Here is an 18,839-nt window from a genome sequence, read left to right as displayed (position 1 = left end):
GCAGCACACGGAGCACAGCCACAGAGTTTCTCTCTTCGCCTTTAGGCACTCTGCCAACAATTCAAAAATCCCCCAAACAATTGGATTAACCAGCCACATGCCTCTCCTCTCCCTTCCTTCACGAGCCCATCCTCTACCCTGTAGAGGTAGGGCATCAAGGCCTGGATGAGTTCTTTTGTTCTGACTTGCAATGCTTCCAGTACATTCTTTCTCAGGAATGAGTCCCACTTCCAGTCCTGGCTGTTCTAATAATATGCCACTGCTTTATATTCTTGTGAATGTACCTAACAAAACCATAGATAATTGCAAGTTATTCAGATTTGTTCTTGCCTAGAGAAACACTGATTTTATATTCATACAAAAAAAAAAAAAAAAAAAAAAAGAAAGAAATATTTGAGCTATCTTGCTAGAAGCAGGAAATAAGAATAATTTCCTTTTGTATTCTGAATTACAAGGTTAGGACTGATGCACTGGCATTAAACATGAATACATAACCTTGTCCTTTCTTCTTGGCACATTTCATAAATAGAACATAGCTATGAATAGCTAGATGACTTTCTTGGAAGATCAAAGTCCAGGAGAAAGTAGTATTGACAGTTTATTAGCGGGGATGAGGTTCCCAAAAGAGTTATGCAGATGAGTGTTGTCAGTTTGTGGTGCTTAAATTCAAATTTTGGTTCACCAAAATACTATTTGCTTGATGGCTAAACCTTGGGATACTAACAGTGCCAAAATGTGTATGTTACCACTTTACATTCCTTAAACACATGTAGATAAGCTGACAGCAGCTGAAGAGGATGAAGAACTCAGTGAGAAAATACAGCCTGAGGGCTGTTCTGTAGAAGAACCCTGGTGTTAATATCAAGACGTTACAGCAATGATGGTATTTCTCTGTCTGGAGGAATCTGTATTTAAAGCTCTCTCTCACCAGAAAACTTTATGAGAGCTTCTCAAGTGGCAGTTCAGTGTCTAATCTGGACAGCAAGTAGCCCACTGATAACACTGGAACATTTCCTCCGCAATGAACACTTCAAAGGATGTGGCAAATGCATGTGAATGAGGGAAGGGTCAGAGATTGTGTTAGACCTCTTGCAATGATAGTAGGGGAAGTGGCTCTGGAGTAATAATCCTCTCTCTACCCTCTCAGTACACTCCTTTGCACTTGCAAGGAATCCCTTCCTTCAGTTTGTTAAATCTTACTCCCTAAAAAATGATGGAAGAGTCTTAATATGCCAGGGATATGGGATGGAAAACTCTCAGCATCTTTTACTCAAGCCATCCTACTTCACATAGAATAATGAAGAAGTTATTATTTAGGAATTTAGAGCAACTATAGCTTATTTTAGAGCACTTGCCTAGAATCTGGTAAAAGCCTAATATAGTGATATAGTCACAAAACACGGAATCATAGTAAATTAAGGTAGTGAAAATCAGTGCAAGATCTTGTGAAAAAGATTCTATCTATTTCAAACAAACTGATTTTCCATCCTAACAGTCATTGGTCACTTGTGTAACAACGGAGTAGATGAGAGAAACCAGCTATTGAGTCTTTACTGTGTCTTTTGTATCTATTGATGAAAAGTAACTGGTCTGGGACAGATCTTTCATGCTCTTTAGGCTTCACTAGTTATTTGTGATTATTATTAATAATAATCTATATAAATATATATATAAGCAAAATGTCTGCCCATTTTCTTTTGTTTCCTCAGTTTGGATATCCTGAAGCTGCAGTATCTCTTCCTGTTGGAATACCAAGGTGAGGACAGGCACAATGACAATTTTATTGCTGTCTAGATAAAGTCACTGGATGTCAATGCCATTCCTTCAACCTGTGCTTTAGTGTTTCTTGTGATGCTATCACATAAGTTCATTTCCAGTCAGATGTCATCATTTCAATATGAATATTTCTGTTGCAAGTTTCTACATATCCTTATCTCAAGAGAGTGTCTTAACCGTAATATTGGCCAGCTGATTGGCTCAACTGATGAATGCTCAGTTGTCCTGAGCTCCTGTCTAGCTGAAGTGGAGCAGTCTTATCAAAAGGAACTGCAAACTTTGCCCTTCTTACCAGAGTAGCCAGTGTCCTCGTACACAATATTTACTTGGCAGGATCAAATTTTCTGAAGATGAAGGAAATTAGAGTAGATCCTATGCATCCTGGAGATAGATTTGTATTTCTTGAGGAAAACAAGAAATCCAGAAAGGGTTCAAAGGGTTTTTTTTTTTTCAGCCTATGTGAAGTAATGAAAGACCTAACAGGAGCAGGGTTTTAAGCACATGGCTCTTCTCAATGTTCCTTGTGAGCTGGAGAGGCTTTCAAGATGCTGGGATTTCTGCACCCTCTTTGTGGCAGCAAGGGGCATGCTGATATGGTGCTCTGGGGCTTTGTGAAGCCCTACTTACTCCAGTCTCCAGAAGCAATGTAGCTCCATTAGCCCTTCTAGAAAGGCTAAATAAATCAAGCACAGCAGTCTGCACAAGCGGATTTCCTCTTTCTACTTGTGCAACCAGAGTAGAGATGTCTGGGGTAGATATGCTCCTTCTGGAAGGGTCCCTATGGAAGGAAGGGAGAATCAAGCTCAAAGTGTTGTTATTTTGCCGTTTGCTTAGCTGCTCAAGCACTGCTGCAATAGCATGGAACAAATCACAGTGCAAAAATCATTGAAAAAAAGAAAAAAATGATGATTAGCACCACACAGACAAGATTCTTGTTCTTCAGACTTCATTTTGAAAGTTAAAAGGTGGAGATGCAGGTCCCTTGGTCTAAAGTCTTGTGCTTTTGAAGTTTTCTTTCTCCCTTGGAAGGTAATGCTGTTCATGGATCAAAGCAGAGTTCTGGGGTGAAGAATTCCTAAACTCAAATTGTCCTGTGACTTTATTTTTAAGCACCGTACACAGTGCTGCAGAATGGCATGTGTGGGAATAACACTGGTTCCTCTTGGTATCTGTGCTATGCACATCTCCATGGCAGCTAAGCAATTTTGAAAAGAATAAGCAAACAACTTGTTGCTTCACAGCTCTCTCTCCACAGCTTTCTTCATAGTTTTGTGTTACCTACTGCGAACACATAATGTGTTATCTGGATCAGAAAATGCCAAGGTTCAAAGAACCATAAAACTTGACACGTTTAAAATACTTTAACTCCATGGAGCCCGTGAAAGCCCTGTTCCTGCTGACACTGCCTATCAGTCTAGGGGACTAAGGAGTGATTCTTCTGTTATCATTAGACTAATACATCTCTTCCCAGCTATAGGCCTGTCAAGCCTTTCACTTCCCACTTGCAGCTCTGAATCCTGTAACTTGTTCCCCATTCACTGAGCTAGGAATTTGCATGTTCCTCCTGCTGAGCTTCGCTTCGTCCCAAAGCTTTTAGCTCCCTCATGGCAGGAGATGCACCCAGAAAGAGCCACAAACAGCTGCTCCATGGGCTCCATCATAACTCAAAAGTCACAGACATGACACCAGCTGTACTCTTACATTAATTTAGGAGTAAGACATCACCAAATGGCTCAACACAGGGAATGCTAAGGAAGTTGACCCTGAGGCCCAGAGGATTTCTGTTCCCCAGCCTGCTAAAGACCAATCCAGTCCCTTCTAAAACTAGGAGGTTTCTCCCATCCCAGTCTTGTGAATGTGGCTGCTGCTCTTCCTTATTTCCAGATCTGGGCAATATTAAGACTGATCATGTGTTCCAGACATACAGACACACGTAGATGCACAAGCACAGGGTATACAGAAACATTAGCAGCACTCACATGAACATGACAGGGCCTCATCATCCCCCTACTTAGTTCAGCAGAGAACATAAAAGCAAAACTTATATCGGAAAGGTCTTCTGTAGGCCATCCAGGTGAATCTAGGGAGTCTAGGCAGCAGGAGGAAATTCTATTGTCTCTTTGGGCAACCTATTCCAGTGCTCAACTGCTTTCATAGGGAAGAATTGTTTCCTTACATGTAATTAGAATTTCTCCTGTTGCAACTTGCTACTGCAAAAGCCCCTCTTCATAAGGGAGTCTGGTGCAATGTTCCCTATAATTCAACTTTAGGTACTGTCAGATAGCAGTTAGTTTATGTCTTAGTGTCTTCTTTTTCAGGATTCATGTGCTCCAGCCACCTGACTGGTGGCCTTCCACCAGACCCACTCCAAGTGTCATCATGTCTTCATCATACATGGTATGAAAGCGGAATGTGCTCCGATAACATATGAAGTCCATTTTACTATCTCATTCATATCAACAATATTTCTGAAGCAGGACAAAATCAGGCAGAAGAACTTTAATGAAAATAAATGAAATTAATTTATGAAAATAGTATTCAGCTGCATTTCTTTATAACTTGTTTTAAGATATTATAAGGATGTAGAAATATCTCTAATACCTTACAGCTTTCTGTTCTTTGGACCTAGTTCCTGTAGCGCAAAACTATCTGTTCTGTAGAGAACTGAAAAAAGGACAATGTTGGATGTAAAGCATAAGAAGCAAGGAAGGTATTACAGAGCTTTAAATAAATGGAAAGCTACAGGCAGGAACTCTGAAAAGGAGATAAACTCAACCTGGCCAAGGACATTGGTATTGTCTGAGTTGCTAAGCAACATATATTAGTTATTCATTTCAAAATTAAAAAGAAAAAAAGTAATTTAAGGAATGAATTACAGTCTAGTCTGCATTATTCCAAGGAAACCAAGATTTATTTTGTAGTGATATAGTACTTTTCACTCTTTTTATGCTTTACAATAGCCTGCCACTAACATTTTCAAACATTAGCTTCTAATTTTAAGCTTCTTAATCCAAACTTGGTTATCCAGATAGAAACCACCTTCTTTTCTCAGTTTTCCTACATTTCCTGAAGTCCTGAGGAAAATCTCTAAGACTTCAGTTTATCTTTATTTGCCTGTATGTCTGCATCTGTCTTTATATGATGGACAGTCCTGTGAGAATACTAAGTGCCTAATGAAGACACAGCACCTTGTCAATGCTTATGAAAATCAGAATAGGTGATAACTTATTTCAAACAATGCTCTTGGAACCCTGCTAGATTTCTAGATTTTTTTTTGTCTTTATTCTTTTTCTTTTCTGAATGATGACATATTAAAATCATGTACATTTCACAGCTTGTTGTATTGAAATAAACGACAAAATGTGTCCAGACATTTTGAATGCTGTCCTCTATTTCATTACAACAGGCTGCAAGAATTTAGTAACATAAAGAAAGATGCTTTAGAGAAAAACATGCACCAATGAAAGAAAAAAGTATTTAAAAGATTAATAGCTCAATATTGGTTTATGTATTTTTGTGATTTGTATCATATAATAAATCTGTGCTACACAATAAATACTAGAAATACACCATTATGTAGCTTTTCTTCATAAATTAAAATGAATCTGGTTTTGATTGAACCAGCAATACAATAGGCAACATGATAATTGCCAACTAGTAGACCTGGAGGGTGTTTCACAGATATCAATAAACTGAATTACACTGGTCAATACAGCCATCTCCTCACTTGGCACTTCACAAAGGGCATTTGAGAAAGGAAGGTGAATTAACATTTGCAGCGTTTTTCAGGATTACTTTTTATAATAAGAAAAAAAATCTTCTGAATGACATCCGAGGGTAAAAAAATAACAATAAAACTTACAGAAGGAGCCGTCCTTAACACACAGCATTTATCAGGCTGTAGGCAGAAGTTCTGAACCTCCTGGCTCTGCTTTTCTCCCTGTGTGATAGAAAATCCCTTGTTAGGAGGGTGTTGCCATAGCGACGGAGGACCGCAGGAGGCAGCGGGTTGACAGCATGGATATAAAGCAGCCATGAATATGAAGTTGGCTTTCCAGGCTAATTAAAAGGCTTTGTGTCCCAGGTCACCTTTTCATGGGATACGATACTCAAAAACTGGTGGCCAAAACCACCAAGCGGCAAAGGGAGCCAATACACAAAGGTTCATGTGGTGGTTGCCCCTTCTGGAAGACAACCTGTCATTTTCATGGTCAGCACTTGCAAGGCCTCTCGAAAACTGGTTGTTTGGTCTTCTTGCTAAAGAGGCAAAATCGTTTTTGTCAGCCACAGTATAAATTGGTTTGCTGTAAGTTTGGTGAGTGATGTGTTACAGGGCACTTCTACCCTCAGAGACCTTCTAACACACTTGGGAAAATTCACTAAAATTAATTTTAGCAAAGTCAGAATGAAATGGCTTTGGGAAGCTCAGCAAGCTGCCACTGCTTCCACACAGGTTGTCATCTCAGGCAGCTCAGAACTCTTTCAGTTTAAGACCAGTGTGTTTTCTGAATATCTCTATTGTATATGTAGAAATATTCAGCCTATCTGAGGAACAGGTATGGAGTCAGGTGGAACCATGGTTCTACATTTGCTCAACTTGAGACCTTGCTTTATGTTTCTGATTGACTTCATAAACCTGCAATTTTGCATTTTTAAAGATTTTTTTTAATGGCTCAAGTTTTAAAATGCAGTCTAAGAATGCTTAAGTGAAACTTTCTAGCTTCCAGTGTTCAGAATTTCAGAGGAATCTAATAAGGCACATGAGCTTGTTTGTTCTCTTCTGGCCTTGTGTGTGGAAAGCTATAAAAGTCCAGAGGCATCATCCCTATGGACACTGACAGAAATACACTGAAATACTGAATTCTACAACCATTACATATTACAACAGGTCAGATTGGTTTGAGCAAGTGAAGGACAAGTAACTGCATTGTTATCTTATTCACTTTGTGAATACGGACAAGCAAATAAGGTGATAGACTTGTGTACTCTAAGTGGAATCTACACCAATAACCAGGATAAAAATACTGCAGACAAGTGCAAAACAAGCACACGTTGAAAACAACCCTCAAAAGGTGTTTATTAGTGTATTCCTGTATTATGGATGACAGTAGTGAATCAAATTTGATTGCAGCATTCATGCTACACAGCATTTTCATTAGTGGCTTGGGAGCATCTTTGTTACATTTGCTGACTACAAAAACCTAAGAAGGATTATTCGTTTGTGCTCTGAATCAGTAGTAAAAAAATAAATAAATAAATAAATAAAATAAAAATAAAAATAAAAATAAAAATAAAAATAAAAATAAAAATAAAAATAAAAATAAATAAAAATATTGTAAGAGTCATCATCTCCATATTCTTCACACAGATGCAAGTCCTTACCTACACAAACACAGCGTGAGGCACAAGTCATGCAGCAGTTTTGAAAAACAAACAAACAAAACAGTCGGGTTGTAGCATAACACAGAAAGATGCTGTGAAAAAGAGAGACTTCATATTGGGATGACAGAAGGTTTCTGTCAGGTCCTGAACCATGGGATCTCACTGAAGCTACAGAGAATTATTTTGAGCCAACTATTTTGGGTCAGACTAGACAACCTCCAGGGGTTCTTTCCAACCTGAATCTTTCTATTATTTCAGGGTTTATTAGATCTTTCCTTGCAGAAGGGATAGAATAGATATTTCCTACAGTTCTTCATTGTGTGTGTGTGTGTGTGTGTGTGTGTGTGTGTGTGTGTGTGTGTGTATAGAGGGGTTATTGTTTTTTGTGTTTTTTTTTCTTTGTTTTATTTTATATTATTTTTTCTATTTTAACAGAAACAACAATAGGCCTATCTATGACATGCTGCAATGGAGACAAGACACACAATATCTAGGGAAGAGGGTCTAGTGCTTCTGGAATGATTTGTTTATACTGAGGAATTAGATATGTTGAAACAAAAGACTAGTTTTATGTGAGCGTCAGAAACCATTAGGATAAAAGATTAGATTTACAAAAAAAAAGATAAAACAGATTTGCATTTATACATATGTGTTTGTATTTATATACTTAGAGATTTTATATTGATAAAATGTAAATGAAATCAGGTGTTTAAGATTTTTAGGCAGTTGTATTTAGGATAACTTTAAAAAGATGCATTAGCACGGATAACATAAGTAAAAATAAACATGCCAAAAAAGATAGGTAGACCTATTTGATGACACAGTATTATCTCAAAGAGTTTTCAAGATCAGATTTGCTATTTGAATGATAGCTTCTCACAATGTATCTTTTCAAATTTAGATCTTTTTAAGGATGATCATCATCTGTAATGTCATCTGAAAAATACTGACTGGAGATAAAGTAACAAGCTAAATGGGGTTACAGCAAAATAATGCATTTATCACTTGGAAATCCTGCTGAAGTAGTACTTGTCAGTTTCCTTTGACATTGTAAATAATTATTGAAATACTGTCTACATAACTTAGTTCCTAAGACTCATATGTGAAAGAATAAACAATGCTGTAAAAGAATAAAACACATTAAAGGATGCTTATTTCATCTCGCTGCAACAAACCTTGAGACAATTTGCAGGTTAAACAAACATAATTAGCAGTTAGATAACATGTTTGGAGGCAGGGAGTGGGTCGAGTTTTTGTTAAAACAAAAGAAAGTGTTTGAATGGAGTTTTTGTTTAAGTATTAGAATATCTTAAGGAATGCCTAGGGATTTAGATGATGTCACTGAAAGCAACCCAATTGCTGGGAACTATCAAAGGAATATACCAGCTATATTATTGAAGCATAGTTGAGATTAGTATGTGTGTTGCCTAAAAGCATAAAACAGTAGCAATCAAAGCATTGGGTTTTTTTTATATGAAAAATAGAAGTGCAGAAAAATAAGTCAATGGGGTTATATTCTTTAATAGACATTACATTATGGAGTAGAAGCATAAAATAAACAAAATCCCAGTGGCATTATGTGTGTAAGACTGCTGTAATATGGACATGCACATACGAAACATTTTTGGCCAACACTAGATGTCCAGGAGCCACAAGGGCCAGATTCCCTAAGGGACAGAGAGCTGAACCTCCTAAGGTCAGCAGGACAAGGGCCTACCCAGGCAGCACTTGCTCCAAGCAAGGTCCTATGGCCAGGTCCAGGGATGGTGGCCAGGGTTAAGCAGACTCCAGGTCACCAGAGAGACTTGTAATGAGTCACATCCGAGGTCAAGTCAGAAAGTCAATCCACAGGTCAGGTCTACTGATAGTAACCCGAGTCAGATGTGGTCCAGCAATCACCATGCAGCAAAGTGATGAGTGCTCTGAGGTCAAGCAGGAAAGCCACTTCACTGGTCAAAGCCCAGGTCAAGGAGGTCCATAGACAGCTACAACTGGAAACACAATTACCTGTAAAACAGCTCAGGCAGAGACTGACACCCAGGCCTAAGCTTAGGTGGAGGCCCTGGTCAGAAGGTTGTTCTGGAGGCCCCAGGTGAGGCCTGTCAGAGCCCGTATGGCTGCTCCGTCAGTGCATTCAGGGACCTGGCCACTACACTGGTACTGAAACGGTTACAATGTGTTGGATTTTTGAAACTCAAAAAATGTAGATAAGAATCATCTCTTTTTTGCTTGTTTGTTTTCTTTCTCTCTCTCTCTCTTTTTTTCTATCTCTCTCATGCTCTTTTAGACCTGATCTAGTGCCTGCTTTGAGCAAGAGGTTGTACTAGACAGACTCTTAACATTTTTCTGTGGTTATATTACTACACAATATGTTTTCTTGGCACCTCTGTACCATTAACGGGAACATTTGTCAAGCTTTTAGAAATAGGAGTTGATGGATTTTCAATCTGCATTTAAGCATATAAGTGCTTAAGTGATTCTTCTAGAATAATGCTGAAATTGTATTAGTTCTTGTTTAGGCTTCTATTTTTGCCTTGCACAAAGAGGTCATGCTCCTGACAAGCAGAATCCTCAACAATTCATCTAGAGTCTGTGAAAACTGCCAGTGAAAACCTAAGGATTAGATACCAGGAAGAGTGATGGAAGATGGAGTGTCTGTCATATGAGGAGAGAAAGCCATAGATCAGCCTGTCCAGACCAGCAAAATGTGATTTTGGAGGTGACACACACAAAAAAGTTTTTATTAAGGTAGTCAGTAATCAAGGAATTCAAAGTACTACTGAAGTTAAAATGATAATTCTAGCATAAGATGACATTGATAACAAATGTGGACTGGGTATTAGATAGAAGACAGGGAACAAGAAGCTATTTCAGTTGTCACTTGAGTTCAGAGAACGCATTGTCTTAAGATATAGAGGTGATTAGGGAGTGTAAAATTAAAACAGACAATATGAGTTCTTGCATGTTGATTTTTTTATCAGATAGATATTTATCATCATATGACTAGAAGGAAGAGGAAATGTGGAAAGGCGAAAGAAAAAATGCTCATTCTTCACTGATCCTTCACATTCATACTATGTCTATATTGAATTAATCTCATGCTTTAGTTATTCCCATGTCTCCATGGTGCAGTTATTAAAGATTCTTTTTTCCTCTCTTATGGGATGATTTTATTTCTCCCAGGATTTTTTTGCCTTCCTCTGAAATAATCACACTGGCTACAGAGACAAAATATTGGGTAGCATGTGCCAGTGCTCCAAGCAGTAATAACAATGCCTTGGGAAGCTATATAACACATCTAGCTCGCGTCCTAAATATTTAACTGATTGCAATAGGTTAAGGAAGTATTTTACCTGATTTCACACTCTCAGGACCTACCAGACCTTGAATGGGGCACAACTCACTTCGCAGAATCAGCTGAGTATTTTTACTTAACAAAGTCTGTGCTTATTGCACAGCTTTGAGCAATTATGCATGTCCTTGATCTATCCTAAATCCTTCTTGGGACATAATGTAAAGAGCAGGTTTTGGTGGTGCATGAAGTAGCTCTTTGGTGCACCCTTGTACGTGATTGTTTAAATGCTTCTGTCTCCTATGGAAGATTGCATTCAGTGGCTCAGAATTGGTCTTTTTCAATTCCAGGTTCAATCAGTTCTTTTGGTTCTTTCTTTCTCCCATTTGTAATGACATTTCTATACATATTCTTGTCCTAAGGGAGCAAAAAGGAAATCAGTGTAGTAGAAAAGGATGCTAACCTCACGAAATAGCTTTTCAGTATGCCATGCTCTAAATTTGTATCTCCTTGTTCAGTACCAAGAAGGGCACCAATTGTGCTAACAGCTAGGTCTGCATGCTTTTCATTTGTCTCCTATAAAGGGCTAACTTAAAACTCTCTTAAGGCATGTCTATGGGGAAAAGTTTTTAAATCAAAGTTTTACTTTAAATTGAATTAGTAAAGCATTTTTAATCCAGTTTAAAGTACCTTAAGTTAATACCACAGCCTTCTGTAAATGGGGTCTTACTCTTCCAGACTGGTGTTCATTAGACAGTGATTTAATCTTTAAGGGGTTCACAGTTTGTCAAGGTGGCAAGGAAAAGAACCTGTCATTAAGAATCTATTCTTAATCTATTCTTATTCTCCATTTTTTGGTGCTACAGTAAGAACTATTTTGCATTATGAGTTACAATATTCAACATGCTGTCAGGTTTTAAATCTAACCCGGTCTACCTACATATGCTGACCAAGCTTTAAAAGGTGATTTTCATATTTATATCTACTTTGCAACCCTGTTGTGAAGATTTGCCATTATTAGCACATATCTGAAGGGTTAGAGAAGGAAAAAACAAGCTAAATTACATTATAATTAGTCAAGCTCTTTCTATCACTGCTTACCAATCTGGTGGTATTTTACTATCTATTCATTTTCCACTAGCATTCTTTTCATTATTGTCACTTATATCATGCTAATTCTGGGTATTTCATCTCTCTCAGGAGTTTTTAACACATGCATCTCTTCAACAAAGAGTACATCCACCAGAGGTATTCTATCAGCATAATAAATATCAGTCTCATGTAAGTCATAAACGACATCTGCTGAACGTCAGCATAAATTACATATATACATTTGCATGCCAAAAGGCAGACTGAATTTAGGTCTCCGTAGTTCCATTAATACATTAGCATTTTCAAACAATGTTCATCTTCATTTTAGAATTCAATTTTAGCATTCAATTTTATAACATACCAAAGGCAAAAAAAATATGTAAGGATGGGGTTAGGAAAGTGAAAACCTGTTTGCAACCTGTCGAGAGATGTGAAGAGCAACAACAAAAAGGCTTCTACAAGTACATACAAAAGGAAGATGACGGGAAAATGTGGGCTTGTTGTGGGCCTTAGTGACAAAGGACACAGCAGAGATACTGAATGCTTTTTTTGACTTAGTTCTTTTCTGGTAAAACTCATCTTCAGACATCCCAGGCTGAAGGGACCAGGGGAAAAAAATGCAGAAATGAAGTTACCCTTTGTGGAACTAGAAGAGGTCAGGAAACACCTGAACATCCACAGGTCTAGGTGATCCAGTGCGATGCACCCACAAGTGTTGGGGGAGCTGGTCAGTGTCATTGTGAAGCCATTCTTGATTATTTCTGAAAGATCATCATGATTAGGGGAGGTACTTGAGGACTAGAAGAAAGACAGTGTCATCTGGAGAGCTACAGGTTGGTTAATCTCACTTCAGTCCATGGAAAGTGTTCGAACAACTAATCCTGGAAACCACTTCCAAGCATATTGGGTGTAGTTACCATGGATTTCCAAAGGGTGAGGTGGTGATGTCTGCTCAACCTGATAGCCTTCTATGATGAGATGTCCGATTTGATGGATGAGGGGAGAGCAGAGCACGTGCATGTTGTATATCTTGACCTTAGCAACACTTTTGAGACCATCTCCCAAAACATCCTACTAGACAAGCTAATGAAATATGAGTTAGATCAATGAACAGCAAGGTGGACTGAAAACTAGCTGCAGGTTATAATCACCTCACGCAGTCCAGGTGGTGGCCAGCCACTACTGGTGCACCTCAGGTGCTGGTATTGCGGCCACCAATGTTTATTAGCTTCATTAATGACAGGACCAAACCCACCTGCAGAATGTTTGCTGATGAAAACCAAACTGGTAGGAGTGGCTAGTACAGTAGAGGGTTGCACGGCTTTTTAGAGGGACAATGGCTGGAAAAATTATCAGAAAAGGCAAATACTAAGCCCTGCAGAGGAGGTGATGCCTGAGAAGGAATAACCTCGTGTATCTGTACGTGCTGGGGGAAAACCACTTCAAGAGTAACTTCGCAGAAAAGCACGTAGGGGTCCAGATGGACAAGTTGACTATGAGCCAGGAAGGTGCCCTTATGGTTATTAAAAAAAAAAAAAAAAAAAAAAAAAAAAAAAAAAAAAAAAAGGTCAAGAGCAGCATGGGCTGCATGAGGAAGAGTTTTGTGAGCAGATGGTCAGAGCTGATCATCTTCTCAGCATTGACAAGATCACATCTTGAGCGCTGTACCCAGTTTTCCTCAGTAGAGGAAAGAAATGGACATATTAGAGCATATCCTACAAAGGGTCCCTAAAATGACTAAGGGAGAGGCTGAGAACTGGAATCAGAACTCTGAAATTGTTTAGATGTGAAAAGGTTCAGGGCAGGTGTTATCAATGTGTAAATACATGATGGAATGGGGCACAAACACAGTACAGGCCATCCAATTATTTCTTAAAAAGCTTTTTTTTTTTTCCCACTGTATAAATAATCAAACATTGATCAAAGTGTCCGGAAGGGTCGTGGATTCTACATCCTTGGAGATAACAAAAATGTGACTGGACAAGCTGCCCCTGCTCCAGTTGCCCCTGCTCTGAGGGGAGTTACTGGGTTCCAGAGCTCCCTTTTTACTCCACTCCACTTTCCCTCTACTATTCTGTGATTCTATAAATGAAAAATTCCCTTTTTAAAACAAAACAAAAGCTTAATTTCTATGCTTACCCTTTTGAAATGCATCCAGCACTCATGGTTGGGAACTGGATTCTGCTTCTGGTTCCCCAAGTGAGGACACAACTTTAATATGTTGTTTCACCTCACTTCATCTGCACTTCCTACCCAGGTTTTGTGGGTTTGGGTTACACTCAACTTGGTATGCTCATTAATTATATTTATATATATCAATAAATCAATAAAAATAGTGATGGTTGATAACCTTAGTATTTCAAATGTTGACTCCACCTTTTTAAAAGAGTGGTTCCAAGCAAAAATGTTTCATATCAGCTCCATATTATACCCACTAAACATCCCCTGCCAAAATATATATATATATATATATAAAAAAAAAGAATTTTATAGAGGATTTGCAGCTATCAGAAACACAATAACTGATCTGCCAAAATCTCCTGCTTCAGCTATTATCACTTGCTTTGCAAGAAACAAAACAGTGGCTTTATATTAGCTTCAAATATAAACTTTTAGCACACGAGCTTTGATACAATTTTACCCCTCTGGGAGTTAGGAATGTACTAATGTACTACTTGTCACAGCTCATTTCATTAAGAGCAGCACTGAACTGAAACATCCTAGAATTTCTTCAATTTTTTTTATTGTACAACGTGCTTACAGAAAATTAATAGAATTAAAAGTGTCTACATTAAATATTATTACACAAAATAAACATTGTTGAGGAGCCAGTCCCTGAATGTGCTCAGTTTCTAGATCCTCAGTAGCAGCAAACAGAACAAAAATGTCTTCTTGGCTACAGTTTCTTAAGAACTATGAAAACGGCAGCTGCCTTGATGGATTCCATTTCAGTGAAATTTTACAAAATGGAAGCAGTCCTTTTTAAAAAAAAAAACAAACCAATACAAAAAGCAGTTTACAAATGAAAATTCGTAGTCCTGGAGCACATTTATCAGAAACCAAAATAATGTATTTTTCTGCTCTGGAAATGCACTTTGTGGAATATAATTGACTGCAGGTGTCACAGGGAGGTTCAACTGCAACCTTTGAACACAAGCTTGCACAAAGATTCAGTAGCTTCAAAGCAGAACCATCAGCAATCATCAAGTTCCTTTCCAGTCTACCACTGCCGTATCTTTTAGTACAGTTGTTTTGAATGCTTGTTTTCACCCTCCCTCCAAACAAAGTTTTTTATAAAAAGAGAGGTAAGCATCAATTCATAGAATTCACATTTTTAGAGCTACTGAAGGCCAACCTAAGGAGGAGGATCTTCACCTCGAATAGCTTTGTACTTGGCCATATCTTCAGGGAACACCTTGGTTAGCTCCTGAATTAACAGACTTTTAAATTTCTGGAAAGAGAAGAAAATGCACAAAGATCACCTGCACCATTTACTTTCAGTCCATCAAATAGTATTATCTGCTGAATACAAATGTTTCTATACAAAAAAGCCTAGTTAAACATTGCAATGACTAGAAAGAACTATTTAAAAACAAAACAAAAATGACTCACACACAGCAAAGAAAATGATATTACAAAATTAACAGAAAGCGACCAGGTAAAATCTGCTAGGAAAGCATCAGGCACAAGAAAATATTTTGTATTTTTAATCTCCAATAAACTACCTAGCATTTGGACTTACACAAAAAATAGAAATCGGGTAAGAATCCGTCTGATTCTTAAAGGCTCTAAACACTTCACAACTCCCCACCTCCCATTACCAGATGAAGATCTGTCAGGATGAACTTGGAATCAGACCAGAATGAGATCCACTCATCGTGTTTTGACTAAGGTTTCCAGTGACTAGTCACATTATTTCACTGTTAAAATATGCTGTGCTCCAATTATACCTTCTTAATAATAAATAAAACTATTTTTAGACGACCTTATTAATGCAAAGAAAAGGGGCACTTAATTTGATATGAAATTCCCTCCATCCCACAATAGGGCATATAATTCTTCCTACACCTTTTACAAGCACGGAGCATTGTACCAAAAGAAGGTGTAGTAGCTTGTGACATGCATTCTGCAGCACAAATTGCCCTACTCTATATGAACTTCAAATTTAGCCAAAAATTGTTCTGAAGCACTAACAACCCTTTCTTGAGTTTTACTGAACTGTTTTTCAGTTCACATTTTGGCAGTAAATTCCAGTGGTTAAACAGGGTAAGAGAAGGTTCAGGTTATTCTCAGATCAAAATGCAGCCTACCTGCTGGCATAGGTTGTGAGTCGCTGCATGAGGATTAGACTGTGCTGACAAATCTTTTGTCGCACTAGTACTACAAAATGGAGTAGACCCACTCTGTTCACTAACACAAATACACACATTTTGTCAAAAACAAAACAAAAAAAAACCCCAAAACAGGCCACGAAGATTACCACTTCTCCAACTACAGGGTAAACTGGAAATTTTCTTTTTACAACAGGCCGTATCAGCATCGGTTAAAACACAGATATGCAGAGCAATCCCTAATGCAAGTCACCTAACAAGGAAAAATTAATAGTTGCGCAAATAGTTGCAAATAGACAAGTTTACAGAAAAGTGGGGACTTTTCAAAAAGAGGCTCTGTATGCATTTGCACTTTCCTTATTTCTAGTTTACCTTCATTGTGTCAATTTTTCCTTTTACTTGCTCATTCTTAGCCAAAGCTCGCTCCAGACACTCCTTAGTATAAAGCTGAGGATTACGACCTTGATCTATATATCTGAAAATAAAAGAGACACCATCTAAATGATCACGTTCCAGATGTGACTTCCACCAAGAAACAGAATCATTCACGGTGCTGCCTTTCTGTACTCAAAAGTGCCCTTTAAAACATAATTTGTGTCACCATTTTCAAAAGACAACTCAAGACAACAAGGCTGGGGCTGCAAACAGGCTCAGACTTTATACCTTCCTTAAAGCAACTAGTTACCTAATTTCTCCCAGTCAACAAGAGGAGCCCTCCCACATGAAGCAAAAGCCTGCTTCCCTTCGAAGTGAAGAAAACCAGCCCAAAGTTGCTCATCATGTGCTAATAATTCTGAGCACCCAGCAATAAGGCACCTAGCAATTTGAGGGGAGGAGACATTGTCCATACAAGTGTTAATGGAAATAAACGCCCTTGAATCAGCAAGTACATTTTTTTGCTTTGCCATACAAATAAAATCAAACTGGCAAAAAGTCATTTTGTTCTCAAATAAAATGGAAGACATAAAACTGCTGATTGCTAAACTACTAACGAGTGCAAAATCTCCCTAATGCAGCCCCACAGTCAGAAACACACCAGAACACAGCAAACCAAGAGCATCTGAGTGACAGGTGAAGGACGAGCACGTTAACTCGAGAGCTACGCTGTGAGCCTATTGCGTGTGGCTCTTCCTCCCCGTGATGACAATTTTTACTAGCCTAATTCTGTGCCAACAAGCAGAGGGCTGCTCATGAAATCAGACACCTGAACATTGCCATAATTTACTCTCTCTTCCAAGTTTATATCTTGATTTGAATGTGCTGTAAAAGAAACTTTCTAAAATGAAATCATCTAGCTTAGCAAACTAATGGATGCAAAACAGGCTGTGCCAATTCACGCAACATAGAAGGGGAAAAAAGATTAAAAAAAAAGGGGGGGGGGGGAGCAGGGAGAGACCTGAAGAAAGGATATACACATTTCGCAGTTTCCCTAGCCCTTCTTCCCCCACTGTCTTGGCAGATATTACAAAGGGAGGGTTTTAAGAAGCACCCAGAGCTCAGTGGGGGCCCCAATGCCACAGAGCAGGCCACAGCCAGCGCGGCTCCTCTCTACTCACTCGAACACCTCCAAGGGCACGCTGATGTCATGCAGCTGCTGCCGGCACTTGTCGATGTCCTGCAAGCCCGTCACCATAAAATTGCTGAAAAGAAGGAAAGGAAAGGGGGATGGGGTGTCACTAACTGACCCCGTGTCCACACGAAGCGCCACCCCCCGACCCCCCGCACGCCCAGCGAGGCGGCGCCCGCCCGGGAGCCCCGGCCGGGCCGCAGGCAGGGCCTGCGCGGGGAAGGGGCGCGAGGAGCCCGGCCGGCCCGAGGGCGGACCCGGGAGCGGGGGGGGCGCCTCACAGCTTCTGGTTGAGGCCCGCCTGGCTGCTGGGCTGGAAGTCGCTGACGATGATGCCGAGCTGGCGGATGTTCTCCACGAACTTCTCCAGGTGCTCCTCCAGCGAGTCGAACTTCTCCGCCATCGCCATGCCGCCCGCTTCCGGCCCGCGCCCCGTCACTTCCGTCTCCAGCGGCGGTTGGGGCCGTTGGAGCCGTTGGGGCGGGGGCGGCTCCCGCAAGGCGCCGCTCGCGCCATCCAGGCGGGTGTCAAGGGTAGTGGCCCTGAACCAAGGCCTGAGAGGGTTTAATTCTTGATTTAGCACGATGCTCTTAGATCGAATACTTCAATGTGGCCTTTCCTAATCTATTACTTTTGCTCGCAGTTTCCTCAGCAGTTGCTTGTGTCCTTTCCTCAAAGTGAGCCTCGAACGAGCCTCAAAGTGCCCCCGAGACCAGTATTTAAACATGATTTGTCACTTATTTTATATGTCCCTTGTTTTAGTTGTGCGTCTCACTTCATGCTGCTGGAGCATGCACAGTTCACCAGCCTCACAACTGACGGGAAATGAATTGTGGACCAAAGTTAAATCTATAAGCCCTAACTCACACAGGTTGGAATTGGCTTTTGGACTCTATAGATTTATCAAATACGTGAATGCAAATAATGAGAAATATTTTTTACCCTGAAGGCAAATCAATACTAAATTATAATTAGCATGTTTCACAAACACCAGATAATTGGAGTTTGACAATATGGATCATTCAATGGCCCTCGGCACTGCTCCCCTCTCCTTACCTTCCCTATTTTTAAAATTATTATTATTTATTTATTCGCTTTTTTGTTTATTTTTACAATATAGCATCTCTAGGAATTCTCCAGCAGGAAACATTCCAAGTGACTAATAGCATCCCTGAAAACATTTCCAGCACTTCTTTTAAAATGGTGGGATTTAAAAGTCACTGCTTATGCTGCGGCTCACCAGATATGGGCTGCTCTATCCAGGTTAAATTCCAGTCCTGATCCATTTGCCATTTAGAGCCTGCTGCCTTCCTGAAATATTTAGAAAGAGGTGGCTTCATTTTGTTTTTCATACAGCCATTAACAACCATAAATGTACAAGTGGGATTGTCTATTTTTA

General features: G+C 39.4%; 1 protein-coding gene and 1 long non-coding RNA gene across 2 annotated transcripts in view; both read right to left on the bottom strand.

Annotated features, from left to right (window-relative positions):
* The window catches only part of LOC112955258, a 52,141-nt gene extending 46,451 nt beyond the window's left edge, over positions 1-5,690 (bottom strand). Inside the window, exon 1 of the long non-coding RNA XR_003250854.1 lies at positions 5,639-5,690. This is a non-coding gene — a long non-coding RNA (uncharacterized LOC112955258). The remainder of the gene's footprint in view (positions 1-5,638) is intronic.
* Positions 5,691-14,315: 8,625 nt separating this feature from the next.
* MED10 (mediator complex subunit 10) lies at positions 14,316-17,849 on the bottom strand. Its single transcript, XM_026048563.1, has 4 exons — positions 17,722-17,849; positions 17,430-17,513; positions 16,246-16,348; positions 14,316-14,993 (listed from the first exon to the last, which is right to left on the bottom strand). Exons 1-4 carry the CDS (start codon positions 17,847-17,849, stop codon positions 14,898-14,900), a joined length of 411 nt encoding a protein of 136 aa, XP_025904348.1. The 3' UTR covers positions 14,316-14,897.
* Between the last annotated feature and the right edge of the window lie 990 nt (positions 17,850-18,839).

This window comes from Nothoprocta perdicaria, unplaced genomic scaffold (assembly GCF_003342845.1).
Source record: "Nothoprocta perdicaria isolate Ctin4 unplaced genomic scaffold, notPer1 scaffold_55, whole genome shotgun sequence".
Taxonomy (NCBI): Eukaryota; Metazoa; Chordata; class Aves; order Tinamiformes; family Tinamidae; genus Nothoprocta; species Nothoprocta perdicaria.
This window is presented reverse-complemented; position numbering and strand designations above follow the sequence as displayed.